The sequence below is a fragment of the Watersipora subatra genome, chromosome 1, assembly GCF_963576615.1.
Source record: "Watersipora subatra chromosome 1, tzWatSuba1.1, whole genome shotgun sequence".
In the NCBI taxonomy this organism is placed as follows: domain Eukaryota; kingdom Metazoa; phylum Bryozoa; class Gymnolaemata; order Cheilostomatida; family Watersiporidae; genus Watersipora; species Watersipora subatra.
Genome location: NC_088708.1, coordinates 28,873,858 through 28,889,961, shown reverse-complemented (window position 1 = coordinate 28,889,961; position 16,104 = coordinate 28,873,858). Strand labels below are relative to the sequence as shown.

Here is a 16,104-nt window from a genome sequence, read left to right as displayed (position 1 = left end):
TAACATATACAAATGATACGTATAACAAAAGCCAAGATTTCTGTAATGTTTTTACATTCTTCTAATCTAATTCTGCGCTGCTTCGAGCCCCGACACCGCTTGCTGTGGTCAGATATTCAATATACAAATGTGTGTTCACTTTTGATAGGGTGGAGAAAGGTTAAGAGGACCCTGCCAAGGTCTCATCCCGTTGAGCACTTGTATGAGAATGTCATCCCTGAAGACTTTTATGGCAACCATGTCAGGTACTTATTCTAGCAAGTTTTGACAAGTTAGAGTTAAAACTTGATGCTTGATGCTTTTGAATGTTCAATAAAATTTAGGAATAAATGTGACTATTCTGAATTGCTTAATAGTAAGTTAACAATCAGTGTTCTATCCTAAATCAGTGAGGTAGCAGAGTTGAAGACGGTTGTTCTCTTTCAGACCACTGTAACAACTTTTATTTGTAATACTTCCCTGAAATTTCCGGTGAGATTTGTTTGCACGAAGTTTTCTTGTCATTGATGGAGTCTTCTGCTTGTTGGCTCATAGTTATATTTTATGAGCTGGCTGATAATTTCAGTCAAGCGAAATGCTGTGAGATAGTATCAGCATGCATGTAGGCAGTCACATTAACATGACTGTTTCCTCTCCATCTTGTACAGAAATCTCTGATTTACTAGCTTAAGTTATATTCGTTGTCATGCACAGTGAGATCACGGCGGAGTTATGCAACCCTGATGTTATTGGCATTTATGAAACACAGACTCCATCCATGTTCAGACTGCTGTCAAAGTTGGGCTGTGTTTGCACCGTTGCTCCAGAGCATAAGAAAACTTATGGACATCGGGTAGGTCTGGTGCTGTCCTCCACAATTATTCCTACAATATGTAGATTGCAACTATACCAATAGATACATACTTTCTACATTTATCAAAGAATATCATTCTTAACCAACATCACAAATAGTTTAGTTGCTTACAAATGTATTGACGGACTGGTAAAACCTGTCTAGTAGTTTTAGTAGCAAGGCTGAACAGGTTTAATACTCTTGGCTAAGGAATTCTCTTCAGGTATTGAATCTTACTTTTTTGGTTGCTAGGAGACAGAGTCATTTGATATGCAGCATCTCACCTTCAGAAGTCTTGCCCAGTGCTCGTATCTAGAAGAGAATAGCCTTCAGTACATATATCTCTACCACAATTTCAAGTGAGTTGCATCGAACACTACGGTATGGCAAGTCTTATATCTTTAACAGTTGGTGGTATAAAACCTAGGTTGGGTTCAGTGCTATAGTGCTAGAGATTGTAGTTGTGTTTAGGTGTTGAAAAGCTGAAGCTAAGAGGAGCAAGTTTATTACATTAAGTGAAGATTTACTGTAAGGCTGACTTAAGACTTAAACTTCCTGTAGCTTTCATAACAAAATTTTTGCTATACTGTTGTCCTCTTTTATTATATAATCACACAGTTATACTGTTGTCCTGCCATGACATTAACTCAATATATCACACCCTATATTGCAATGCTGTAATGTATAATCGAAGGATCACATGCTATATTGTCATCCTGCTGTATTATAGAATAAATGAATTGCATGATATATTGTTGTCGTGCTGTAATGTATAATCAAAAGATCACATGCTATATTGTTTACTAGCTCAAGCAAGGAAGTGTATGGAGTGTTCATCCCTGCCCAGAGTAGAGCCCACATATTCGCTGTAGATTCTGTTCGCACCAACAATGTGCCCAATCTCAAGACCCTTTATGAGCAGGAACACTCCCTGGCGTAAGTCTATTCTATGAGTAAATATTACCCTCGAGTAAGTCTCCCTCAAGTAAGTCTCTCATGAGTAAGTTTTGAGTGAGTATCTTGAGTAAGTCTCTTGAGTAAGTCTCTCTCAAGTTGGTCTCTCTCAAGTTAGCCTCTCTGGAGTAAGTCTGTCTTGAGTAAGTCTCTCTTGAGTAAGTTTCTCATTTAAGACACTTCTGTACGTCTTGCTCATACAGTTTTTGTTAATGACTAATTTCTCCTTTGTGTCAGCGCTTCTCTGAGTTAGTCTTGCCTTTCAGTAGTTCACTATTTGGTGTAAGTGTATATGTTATATCACATCTCTCTTTTGAAAACTTCTCTCGTCCTGCGTAGGTCCTACTGCAGTAAGTCTCTCGCTCACATTCCCTTCTCATAGATGTATCGACTGGCGGAAGGCGTATCATTCACATACCTATCGAACAATAATTTTACTCCTTTTGAAGACTAGAAAACTTTTTATTTTTTTGGTAAATATACAAATCATCTGAGTTTTCTGTAAGTTTTATTCTTTATGCTAGTGCTTGTTGTAAATTGGTGCTCTGTGGAAGAACGCAGATTTTAGCATTTTTTTTTGCAAGATATAACAGTAAAACCTGACCGTTTGGTCTCAGTATGACTTTGGAATTGCGTGAATGTTGCTGTAATACATCTTCACCAATGTTCTTTGCCCATCCTTTTGGCAGAGATCATATGAAGTCAGTATAGCTCTGCAGATTTTAGAATTTAGAACAGCAACATATAAATTTATTAAAGTATTGTATTTGGCAACGTTTCACGTCATCACGGCTGTCTGCAATAATCTCTTGATGTTCTAGAGACATTGAGCCTGAGTATCTCCCACCAAAGAATCATGAATTTGAGGTGACGGTAGAGACAAACCCGAAGCTTGTCCAGCGGGCAGTGAACAAGCTACTCTCACAGTACAAGGATGAGAAAAGAGGCCCAACTGCTATTCTAGTCCAGTCTGCTAATCTCGGTAATTAGCCATAGCGGAAGAGGGAGTGACTATTATTTTTCAATGGCTTTTGTAGAACTCAGTCTATCATTCGTCAAGAGTAAATCAGATGTTTATTGTTTGTATATACATGCTGATATTTGAATGTTTTCTCATCACTTATCTTGACAAGGTGCAGATAACTCTATATATTTCACGCAGATGTGAACGAGTGGCATGAAAGATTACCTATAACTGATGACTTTCCTCTTATCACGATTCACAAGTCTCAAAGCGAGTCATACCATGTTCTTGACTGGCAGAAAGTTGCTGTTAAGCTCATACTCCAGCATTACCTGCGTGCCTTCTACTCTCTTACGGTATGTTCTACCTGCGTCCTTCTAGTCCCTTATGGTATGTTCTACCTGCGTGCCTTTTACTCCCTTACAGTATGTTCTACCTGCGTGCCTTCTACTCTCTTACGGTATGTTCTACCTACGTGCCTTCTGTTCCCTTACTGTATGTTCTACCTGCGTGCCTTCTACTCCCTTACGGTATGTTCTACCTGCATGCTTTCTATTCCCTTACGGTATGTTCTACCTGCGTGCCTTTTACTCCCTTACAGTATGTTCTACCTGCGTGCCTTCTACTCTCTTACGGTATGTTCTACCTACGTGCCTTCTGTTCCCTTACTGTATGTTCTACCTGCGTGCCTTCTACTCCCTTATGGTATGTTCTACCTGCATGCTTTCTATTCCCTTACGGTATGTTCTACCTGCGTGCCTTTTATTCCCTTACGGTATGTTCTACCTGCATGCCTTCTATTCCCTTACGGTATGTTCTACCTGCGTGCCTTCTACTCTCTTATGGTATGTTCTACCTGCGTGCCTTCCACTTTCTTACGGTATGTTCTACCTGTGAGCCTTCTACTCCCTTACGGTATGTTCTACCTGCATGCCTTCTATTCCCTTACGGTATGTTCTACCTGCATGCCTTCTATTCCCTTACGGTATGTTCTACCCGCGTGTCTTCTACTCCCTTACGGTATGATCTACCTGCATGCTTTTTATTCCCTTACGGTATGTTCTACCTGCGTGCCTTCTACTTCCTTACGGTATGTTCTACCTGTGTGCCTTCTACTTCCTTACGGTATGTTCTACCTGCAAGCCTTCTATTCCCTTACGGTATGTTCTACCTGCGTGCCTTCTACTACCTTACGGTATGTTCTACCTGCGTGCTTTCTATTCCCTTACGGTATGTTCTACCTGCATGCCTTGTATTCTCTTACGGTATGTTTTACCTGCGTGTCTTCTATTCCCTTGCGGTATGTTCTGCCTGCGTGCCTTCTATTCCCTTATGGTATGTTCTACCTGCATGCTTTCTATTCCCTTACGATATGTTCTACCTGCGTGCCTTCTACTCTCTTACGGTATGTTCTACCTGCAAGCCTTCTATTCTCTTACAGTATGTTCTACCTGCGAGCCTTCTATTCTCTTGCGCGCATTGTATCAACTAGTAATCACTTACGCTATGAACGACCTAATTTATTATTCTGAAATTTACCTGTTCACATTATGTTTCCTTGATATAGAATTACCTGCCAATTATTTCTCATATTAAATGTTGCCTGCAAATGATCTTTATGCCATACAGTTTGTCACGATAGGGTGTGGCCCAAGAGATAACTTGCATTCTTTTTTATCTTGCCAAATGGTTAAAGGTTGACTTGCAACAAAATTCACATTACAGTTATTTGTTATCAAAAGATTCACCATGTCTTACTCTGTTGTGTTGTAGGTGCCAAATGTGTGGAAAAGTGATTACAAGCTCTTAAAAGCTCAAAAACGAAAAGCCGCCGTAGATTGGAATCTATTTATTTCTCTGACGTAGTCATGACAGTTTGGTTATTGTATTGTCACGTGATGTTCTCACGTGAATTGAAAGGCCAATAAAAAGCTCAATATAAACTTATCGTAGCACTAGTTTATGACAAACACTTCGGGTTTTACCGAAGACCCCGTATCAAATTTAGATTCTCGCTCTTTTACAGTTTTGTTTCGGCCTGGTCTAATTGGCAAGTCGTAATCTGATCATGTGACCAAATACTTCGCAAATAATTTCTGCAGCACTTTTCGATTATCACAGGTGCCCAACAGGCTCGTCATGATTATCAGACAATGATATGTACTCCTTCGAGGTAAGGTTAAAAAATTAAATGAATTTTTACAATAAGTTATAAGATATCACTGCTAAAAATGACAGCATTACATTGACGATAAAACAGACGCGTAAGAACAATAGACATGGTTTTATTGAATGCGTGAAGTATATTTGTGAAAATATTTCGATGAATAAGGTCGCATGAAAGTGTAAACAGAAACCATCTACCACAGCTACGTCACATTTAAGCTGTTTTGGAAAGAGAATCCAAACTACGGCGGTCTCGTGTGGCTGCGATTAACTGTTCGTTTTTGAGCTTTTAAGAGCTTGTAATCACGTTCCCACATATTTGGCACCTACAACACAACAGAGTAAGACATGGTAAATCTTTTGATATCAAATAACTGTAATGTGAATTTTGTTGCAAGTCAACCTTTAAAACACACAATGCATTATAAATATAACAATATTAGGGTTCTATTGTTCATCATGTATATTTTTAAACACAGTAACAGTAAAGTGCACATATGCCAGGTAACTCTGCTCTGTCATATTTTTGAATAAATTCTAGTAAAAGTTGGAACATGACTCGCCTGTCTACACAAGGAATTACTTTGCTTTTGACATTTGCTAATGGAATACAATAGAATATTACATGGAACAAAAAGAACGAACTAATATTTATCATATTCATACTAAAACTTTGTTATAAACTACTCGAAATGCTAACACGTAAAAAAGATAAATGCATGTAGTCATTTTAATGCAGCTGATAAATTGCTGTTGATTGTCGCAAGTTTAGTCCGTCTGATTTATGTTTGTACTAGCTGAATGCCTGGCATTGACAAGTAATAAAACAGTCTTTGCACAAAAATTTTATTTTTCGTTCTACGTATAAAGCATTTACCATTCTAACTTTTAAACTTCATATTATGAAAAAAGTGTTTTTATGTGTGGTAGATTTCGTTGTGGGAGGGATTGCGGCGAATAGCATATTGACATTTTTGTTATTTTGTTGTAATCAGTACCCTGAGTGCCAAATTTTCATTTCGAGAGAAAGTTTTGTTGAAATCGTACGGCAGAATAACCTTGTGTTCTATATAGTAAGTATATATTTCTCAAAGTATGCGTGTCACTCCAGCTATAGATCTTAAAATCTTGATATTAAAATTCTGCTGTCTGATGGATTTGAACTCACGACGAATGTATCGACAAGGATCTTATCTGGACACACGCTCCACTACTGAACCAGAACGACATAGCAATCAGTTAAGTTATCATATACCGCATGCCCCATGCGTGTGCTAATTATTTTAGCCTTGCGTCCACGAGTTACGATGCTTGTTAATTATTAATTTAGCGTGTGCAATCGCGAAAAGGATATACAATGTATGGTATGAGTGATGGGAATTAGGGCGTAGGGAATGATAAGAACGGCTTAGTCTTATGGCTATGCGCGTTTGTTAGTAGACTTACAATTTGAATGTGACGAGTTCAAATCTAGAACGATGGTGGTTTTTTGTTGCTAAAACTTCATCGCTATAACCGGAAAGACAAACGACAGACAGAAGACAAATATTGAGATTAATGTATATATATACAATGGATGTTAGTGATTTGAGGCATAGAATTGTCCATGTTATTAGTCTGGTTAGAGATAGGCATGTTTCCAATAGCCAATGAGCTTATATGCTGAAATATTCTGGTTTATTCTATTTCTAAGTAAGCATAATCAAAAACTTTGCCTAATCATGTTAATCACAGAATTAACCAGAATTAATCATGAATCATCATGTTAATCAGGAATGCTCTTGCATTCATCTTCCATGTTTAAGCATTCCAATTGTTGGCATATGTTGTAATTGAAAAGGATACCTTATTGAATGTTGGGAAATAACTAAAAGTCAGTCTTTTAGTCTGAGGCACTGTTGCGCAGGTTAACGTGGAGCAGTGTCGCTACCTACATGTACCCATCGGGAATGTTCCTGTGGACTCCGAGCTGTTTGCGTGCGACCTTTTTTACTCTCGCTATCTGGCTCGGGAGAACCATGTACTGTGGGCGTCTCTTACCGATACTCCCGATCTCGGCGGCAAACAGACTGATGATAAGAGGTAGGCAGAGCGCTGTGACTAAAAAGATATCTTATATACATTTGAAATTTGCAGCGTTTGTAAAAATTCAATATACTCTTACATTTCTATTATTGTTACATATTCTGTTCTCAGCTATCGTCAGTTGCACACGAATTACTGTATTTGAGTAAGTCGCATGAGTACCTATAGTTGATGCGTTCAGATCCAATATAACAGAAGGAAACTTTTTTGAGTTAGCATTTCATTCTATTTTTGTGCTAAATGTTTTCAAGCATTAATTTTATTGCTTTGTATTTGCCTTTTCTTGACTTTTCCACATTTGAAAAAACTACTTCTACAGTCTTGAAATCGTACCAGTTTATTAAAGCTGCTTGTAGAAGTAAGACAACTTCAGTTAGTGACTTCATATGAATGTGTTCTATGTTCTTACTAAGGAGATTTGTAGTTGTCCTCCTTTTTATGGTAACTCATTTACGAGGGCAATCTTATAAAACTGGAAATATTGTGTATGCGTAGATTTGCGGTACATGATGTAGATGAGCCTATATCTCTCAATGTGCCAGGCTTCTATCTCTCTGTATGTGTTGACATCAACATACAATACCTGGTGGTCAACTCCATTCTTCAGGTGCGATATACTTTCTTATTCTTTCATCCAGTTCATGGATCTTTAGCTCAATATTTCTTTATTTTCCCATTTTTCTGTAGATTAGTTTTGGTTGCTGTAACCTTGCTAATCTTAGTGGAGAACTATGGCTATTCATAGAACAATGAAAGTTGTATGAAATGTTGATAGGGCTCAGTCATCACGGACGCTGAAGGTCAAGGTAACTTTGATCAACTGCCACAGCAATCCTTAGACAGCATGTTACAAGGCAACACCTCTGCCAATATATCTTTCTATGATGATACAGCCCTGTGCAGTTCTGCCTTCAGGTACTGCTTTTTTGCTCGTTTGTTTGATTTTGATTTTTGATTTGATTTGATTTTTATTGCGTAATAATAACATGACAATATGAGTAAAAAAATACACAGAGTAGCAATAGGACATGCCAGATAGCCAGAGGCTAGAGTCAAGGCAGCCCCAGCAAGCAGTAGGAAAAGAAACAGAATCAGCGATAAGCGCACACTCCGGAGCACCAGAGTCAGGAAGGACAGTCCCAGGACGCCCACAGGCGCTCTACCAACTTCGCCTTCAGCTGACCCGGAGCAGAGCCCGCACAATCACTCAAAAATTTATTATATAATTTCATTGCACTAAAAAATATCGATCTCTGTCCCTTAGAAGACAAACACTTTTTCAACTTTAATTGATTTTTACTTTTTAAACGGGTATCTTGACAATGATCTATCATAAAATCTTGCAACTCTTCCATGGGGAAAGAATTTGTTAAAAACATTAGCAGGCGATACTGGAATAAAATTTCAATTGGCATTATTTTTAAAATTTTAAAATTTTTGGAAACTGTTTGATTTGGTTTAAAATTGAGTATTATTCTGATTGCCTTTTTTTGCATGATTAAAAGTTTGTTTAAATCAGTTTTGTTGCCGGAACCATAGCTTAGTTCTACTAGTGGTCTGATGCAAAAGTCATAGCTATCAGTTGCACTAGCTCAGTTGATAGCCTTAGCACAGTTGCGATAGCTCAGTTGATAGCCTTAGCACAGTTGCGCTAGCTCAGTTGATAGCCTTAGCACAGTTGCGATAGCTCAGTTGATAGCCTTAGCACAGTTGCGCTAGCTCAGTTGATAGCCTTAGCACAGTTGCGATAGCTCAGTTGATAGCCTTAGCACAGTTGCGCTAGCTCAGTTGATAGCCTTAGCATTTGGAGATGTGAGGTTGTTGGGTCAATCCAGTTTAAGTCTACTTTTTTTGTACCAAAACTGCTGATCTACAACACCTGTGTAAGCAATGTTTTTGTGGCTCATTATGTTTTATTGTTAGACAAATAAAACAGTTATAGGACCAGTTTTAGTATAAGAGAAAAGGAGGTTTGGCAGCAAAGGTTTTAGCACCTTCGTACTGTAACCTCTTCATGCTTGAACTTACGTTGAAAAAATTATAGCGTTTCTCCCTAAGTTTGCTTCTGATCAAAAGAATGTTGAAGTGCTCTTGAGTAAGAATTTTAATTGCTGAGTATGCAATGCTTCATATAAGCGCATGGAAAATTGGGCTGTTTTTGTATTTTTAGTGCAGCAAAGAAGAGAGATATTGCGCGAGCTGTTTTTGTAATATTTTGATTAATTTAATAAAAACGAAACTAAAATCCAACTAATACTCTATTGCAATTTTTACTATAATAAGAGCCGTGCCCGTATATCTGTCCAAAGCCACAGTAACAGCGTTAGTGAAAAAATTGCTTTTCACAGGAATTTAACCCAGACCCTTCAGTTTAATGACCAGCGCACTAACCACTACACTACTCAGCTGCCTTACTACTTCACTGAATAACTATGCTCATATTGACTACTCATGGCGATCTCTCACAGTGCACGGGACTGCTGAATGTACTAGTAGCGTTATAATATTCCTTAGCATTGCGTATCGGAGGCGTAAGGTGGAATGACAATGCACCCATCATTGTATTAATCACAAAATTGGTTTTCAAGACGAATGTTAAACTTCTGTTTTCCAAGATGGGCTGCAGCTATAAACCGAGGTTGAACTATATTTATAAGATTCACAAATAACATAAGTCCACTTAAACACATGTTACAGTGAGATTAGATTCATAATGTACACAAATCCCTTAGTTTCTTGGTTTGAATGATTAAATTATTATAAAAGACGTTTTATATTAATACATAATCAATCTTGTAAGATTTTTTGTGTTCTTCGTAGTATCTGACTAATGTGAATAACATAAAATAAGGTACATGGTTAGCCTTAGCTCCCAACATTGCATCTAGGTGGTGATATTTTCTGCAAGTCATTAGGCGTGAGATATTCGCTAGTGTAACTACGATTGAGAGTTGTCTTCACTCAGATTTGTTTTGCAGGATAATGAAAAGCATGCTCAATAGTTGGCTGTGTGAAGTAGTCAAGTATGAGAACCAACTGGCGGCTGATCAGATTGAACACTTTCATAGGTGAGTTTGTAGGTTTTAGGTTTACAGTATACCTTCCTAATTCAAACACTGTGCTGCCGTGACAGCATGTCTTTTGTGGAGAAACTTTTTTGAGCTTTTGCTCAGTGTGTGCTGGTAATTTTTCTAGTCTAGGTAATTTCTCATCTAGTGATTGTCTTGCATTGATTCTCATCATAAAGAGTTGAAAATATTATAATGTGTGATAATGTGATATAAATATAATATATAATAATGTGATATAAATATAATATGTAATAATGTGATATATATAATAATGTGATATAAATATAATCTCTAATAATGTGATATAAATAATGTGATATAAATATAATATATAATAATGTGATATCAATATACATGTAATATATAATAATGTGATATAATATATAATAATGTGAAATAAATATATATAATAATGTGATATAATATATAATAATTTGATATAAATATAATATCTAATAATGTGATATAAATATAATATCTAATAATGTTATATAAATATAATATCTAATAATGTGATATAAATATAATATCTAATAATGTGATATAAATATAATATATAATAATGTAATATCAATATAATATATAATAATGTGATATAAGTATAATATATAATAATGTGCTATCAATATAATATCTAATAATGTGCTATCAATATAATATATAATAATTTGCTATCAATATAATATATAATAATGTGATATCAATATAATATATAATAATGTGATATAAATATAATATGTAATAATGTGATATAAATATAATATGTAATAATGTGATATCAATGTAATATATAATAATGTGATATAAGTATAATATATAATAATGTGATATAAGTATAATATATAATAATTTGCTATCAATAAAATATATAATAATGTGATATCAATATAATATATAATAATGTGATATCAATATAATATATAATAATGTGATATCAATATAATATATAATAATGTGATATAAATATAATATGTAATATTGTGATATCAATGTAATATATAATAATGTGATATAAAAATGTGATATAAGTATAATATATAATAATTTGCTATCAATATAATATATAATAATGTGATATCAATATAATATATAATAATGTGATATCAATATAATATATAATAATGTGATATCAATATAATATATAATAATGTGATATCAATATAATATATAATAATGTGATATCAATATAATATATAATAATGTGATATCAATATAATATGTAATAATGTGATATCAATATAATAATGTAATATAAATATAATATGTAACAATGTGATATAAATATAATAATGTGATATAAATATAATATGTAACAATGTGATATAAATATGATATCTAACAATGTGATATAAATATAATATCTAACAATGTGATATAAATAGCAATTGTAATAAAGAAAATCATGTCTTAAACGAAGCAATAAGGAATGTGAAAATAATTCACGCATTAAAAGTTGACCAAATTACTAAAAATTTAAGACATTTTTATAAAAGCATAATAAAAAGAATTGTAACATTTCTTAGAGCATCAGGTTGGTGTATTAATTTTACATTATCCTACTAACAGAAAGTAGCTCTCAATAGAGTTACTACTTATACACGCATTGACTTGTGGATCTTCGCATAGCTGGCTGTATAGTCTGAGGATATGCATCTGGTGTAGCACTGTCCTCCACTGTCAGTGTAATCACATATCATTCGAGTGGTTTGTTCTCAATATACTTTTAGGTGGCTACTAGACCCCTCAACCCTCTTGTATGATCCTGCACTAAAGAAGCTAGTGCACACAATCACTAGGAAAGTCTTTTCTCAGCTTCTCAATGAATTTAAGCGCCTCGGTGCTGTCGTCGTCTACGCTGACCTACGCAGGATTGGTTAGTCAGTACTCCTTGTTTCCTAGACATGTGGGTTCTGTGTTTCTGCTTATGTTAATCCTTTCACTGCCGTATGCAAGTTTATGCAAATTCCTTGATCGATTGCCATAGACGCATTTTTGCGAAATTTACTGTGGCTGTGCAGTGACTGAATATTAATGCTTCATGACAACATAACAAACGATCATTAGTATAACTAAGGCATTAAGAGTGTTGTCCGAAAAATTGTCTAAAAAATTAGCATATATTTGTAATCTTTATAAGCAAATTATAATCTTTGATCTGGAAATTCCAAGTCTAAAACAAACTTGTTTTTCTGACGATTGAACTTTTTAGTTTTAATATGACTTCCACAAGCACCATCCGCGTTAGAAACAGAATAGCTTTTGTTGCTGGCATTATAGCCGATTCAGATTTAGAATTAATTAAATATTCAGGCGATGAAAGTGACAGCACTGACTATGATGGTGGTGAAAGGAATAGTTTTGTAAGAACTAGTAATATTGTAGAGGATCGTTATAGCTTCGTAGCAATCGGAGCTTCACATAGCTTCAGCATTGCACATAGGATAAATGCATTCAATTTTTTGCATAGCTCTGTTAGCATGTTGGCAACATAAAATATACAGTATAACAAAAATTTTCTAGAAAAGGTTTGAAATAAAAAACTTGTATACATAGCATGCAGTCAAATTGGCAATGTTCAGTAACATGGCTGGCAGTAGGCCAAAAGCCAAATTTGTACATGGATGGCAGTGAAATGTTGAAGAACTCATTGTTTCCGACACACGTAGGCTGTACGTCTATGTCTCTGTTAAAGAATTCTTTGTTTCCTACACGTGTAGGCTCTATGTCTATGCTTAAGATGTCTTTGTTTGATGTATGTGTAAGTTCCGTGTGGCTGAGGTAACACAGATATTTCTCCGTTGGACAGGATAGGCAATTGAGTAATTTTAAAGCAATGGAGCATGTTAATGTAGTTAGACACTTGTCAGATATTGTCATGATTGAACATGTACAAAATACAATGTAGTAAAAATGTCTTTAAATGGGAAAGATGAATGTTTTTTATGGAGCAAGAAGCAGGTGTCTGGTTACATGTCTGAGTTGTGATACGAACTTGTGTTACGTGTCTGAGTTGTAATACATACTTGCGTTACCTGTCTGAGTCGTGATACGTACTTGTGGTACATGTCTGAGTTGTGATACAAACTTGTGGTACATGTCTGAGTTGTGGTAAGTACCTGTGTTACATGTCCAAGTTGTGATACGTACTTGTGGTACATGTCCAAGTTGGGATACGTACTTGTGTTACATGTCTGAGTCGTGATACATACTTGTGTTACATGTCTGAGTTTGTGGTACATACTTGTGTTACATGTCTGAGTTGTGGTACATACTTGTGGTACATGTCTGAGTTGTGGTAAGTACCTGTGTTACATGTCCAAGTTGTGATACGTACTTGTGGTACATGTCCAAGTTGGGATGCGTACTTGTGTTACATGTCCGAGTTGGGATACATACTTGGGTTACCTTTCTGAGTTGTGGTACATACTTGGGTTACATGTCTGAGTTGTGATAGATAGGTGTATACATTTATAGATTTGTTATACAAGTGTGTAGATGAGTTATAAAGTGTATTTATGAGTTATACCAGTGTATAGATGAGTTGTACAAGTGATTAGAGTGGTTATAGAAGTGTATAGACGAGCTATACAAGTTATATATGAGCTATACAAGTGTATATATGAGCTATACAAGTGTATATATGAGCTATGCAAGTGTATATATGAGCTATACAAGTGTATATATGAGCTATACAAGTGTATATATGAACTATACAAAATCATACATTGTAGTAATCAACACCAAGAAGCCAAGCATGGAGGATGCTCTCTCCTACACTGACTATATTCTGACAGCCATCAATGGTAACCAGCTTTACAAAAGTACAGCCTTCAGGTTCACACAAGCCTGGGAATGCCTTCTCTGGATGGACAAGGTAGTAGCATAATTTGGTTTTATGTTCCTAAGAAAATATCCAAAGGGGAATAAATAGTGTCACTAATTGAAAAAAAAATTGAGTGTAAATATATAGTAATAGGCATTGGTTTATTTTCTGTTGAAACAATATCCATTCAATGCCACAAAAAATTACATGAAGCTACATATATTCAAACATCTACATACAAATGTAATTCACTCTGAGACTTTATTCGTATGTTAAAACCGTCCTACTGTCGGAGCAAATATCTCTATAATAAATAATACACGGTAATTCATTAAATTCATTCCTTTGCCCAAAAAGCTTCAAACAAGAACTTCATAAAAACTGTGGATAATTATGGGTAGTATTTAACCGTTATTTATCTATTTATAATTATCTATAAATTGCAATGTTTGTCTGTATTCTGTTTGTCCGTGTGTCCAGTTATAGCGATTAATTTTTAGGACTTGAAAATGTGCACTAGATTTGAACTCGGAACCTCCAGTTCTGCGGACAAGCTTTTATGCAATACACTACGCTGTCCAATTGGTTGTACTGTGGTATAAATTGTGCACATATTTACTACATCAGTATTACAGTATGAATTACACAGAAATAAACACAGTACATCGCAATAAACACCTTCATCTAAAAGTTAGAATAGTAAGTGTTGTGTATGTTGATTAAAAGAAAATTTTCTGTGTAAAAACTTTTTATTACCCGTGCAATGCTGAGCATTCACCTAGTATGGAACTAAATGTAAAATTATATGTAAAAAATAAAGTAATGAAGTGATAATCAGTAAAGAGAGGTTATTGTTGTTACTTTACTGTAGAGCCATAAAACAAAAGTGTAGGTTGAGCAAAGTGTAGGTTCCGAGATAGGGTGTTAAACTTACTCTAGCTTTGGCTATGTAAAGTTTAATTTTTTTCGAAATTTCACAACTTCCATCAGCCTTTTCACGTTCATTTACAAAAATGAAATGCTGTGAGAAACTTCAAACATCTATTTGAAATTACTATGAGTGTAGAGTCAACTGTTTGCTTGATATTTACATCGATGTTGAAAATCTGCATGTTGAGGCATTTGTAAGTAGAGGTTTGACTGCATCAACCAAGCATAGTTTCCTTTGTTCCCTAACTTTGCCCAGGCTTTATATGCTTCATTCTGAATATTCACTATTTAGTATTACCGTTTTATTTTGCCTTTAGGAGTTGCGTTACCATAGCCTGACTCGTCTACTTCAACCCTCTATTTCCGTCATGAGATACATTTCTTGTGTTATTGCTAGTATCACTCTCTATTTATTCTATTGCTTTGTTGTGGTGCATTAACTTGAATATACGGTTTTATATAGTATATTGAAAAATATGGTAAATGTACACTAATGAACCAGAAAACCAAAGTCTGTGTAATAGATGTTGTTTATGCAGTGCATGTATGTCACTTGAAAGGCTTGTTACCTGCTGCATAATTTTTCGAACCAAAGTTTCCTTTTACGACAGGCAATATTTCTATAATCAATCTCGGAAACTTTTGTGCGAATGTTTCACTTTGCTTGAGGTTAGTTTTTGCCTGACCTGATGCTCGGCGGTTGCTAGGTCTCGAGTTCAATCTCCGAAATTCACGAATATATTTTTTCCGTTTACGGTTATCAATACAGACTGTGAAAGATTAAGAGGGGGAGGGAGGAATAGAAAGAGAGAGCGAGGGAGGAGGAGGGAGGGAGAGAGTGATTAAACAATGGTGTAGAGCAGCAATTGGTCACCAAATGTGAAGCCCTCAGCCAGAATTGTGCAGTGGTACATTGTCTCGTATGTTTCTCTGCAGGCAAATTACTCAGGAATTCGAGGAAGACTTACAGAGAGTCTGGCAGCTGATTGCAAAGAATACATAATGATGGATGAGGTGGATATGTCTGAACACACTGAGCCAGCCGTTAGTCTCGCCGAAGTGGTGGACCCTCTCCAACAAATACAGGTGCTGCCAGGCGCTACTTATTAAAATAGCTGCATTTTGTTCCTTCGATCATTCAAAGTAAAGCTCTGCTTTGGAGATGGGCATCAGCAATGGCTTGCAACCAAAAAGCATTCAAAAAATGATTTTGTAAACTCAAACATACCATAAAACCTCTAACAGTAATTGAACACCATGGTGCTCTATATTTCAACCC

General features: G+C 35.5%; 1 protein-coding gene across 1 annotated transcript in view; it reads left to right on the top strand.

Annotated features, from left to right (window-relative positions):
• The window catches only part of LOC137385880 (DNA polymerase epsilon catalytic subunit A-like), a 67,278-nt gene that overhangs the window by 29,502 nt on the left and 21,672 nt on the right, over nucleotides 1–16,104 (top strand). The window contains exons 30-42 of the mRNA XM_068072467.1: nucleotides 149–245; nucleotides 694–832; nucleotides 1,085–1,191; nucleotides 1,640–1,768; nucleotides 2,608–2,768; nucleotides 2,949–3,106; nucleotides 6,823–6,998; nucleotides 7,497–7,608; nucleotides 7,777–7,916; nucleotides 9,980–10,069; nucleotides 11,800–11,945; nucleotides 13,804–13,946; nucleotides 15,762–15,911. Coding sequence (XP_067928568.1) covers nucleotides 149–245; nucleotides 694–832; nucleotides 1,085–1,191; nucleotides 1,640–1,768; nucleotides 2,608–2,768; nucleotides 2,949–3,106; nucleotides 6,823–6,998; nucleotides 7,497–7,608; nucleotides 7,777–7,916; nucleotides 9,980–10,069; nucleotides 11,800–11,945; nucleotides 13,804–13,946; nucleotides 15,762–15,911 — 1,748 coding nt within the window. The remainder of the gene's footprint in view (nucleotides 1–148; nucleotides 246–693; nucleotides 833–1,084; nucleotides 1,192–1,639; nucleotides 1,769–2,607; nucleotides 2,769–2,948; nucleotides 3,107–6,822; nucleotides 6,999–7,496; nucleotides 7,609–7,776; nucleotides 7,917–9,979; nucleotides 10,070–11,799; nucleotides 11,946–13,803; nucleotides 13,947–15,761; nucleotides 15,912–16,104) is intronic.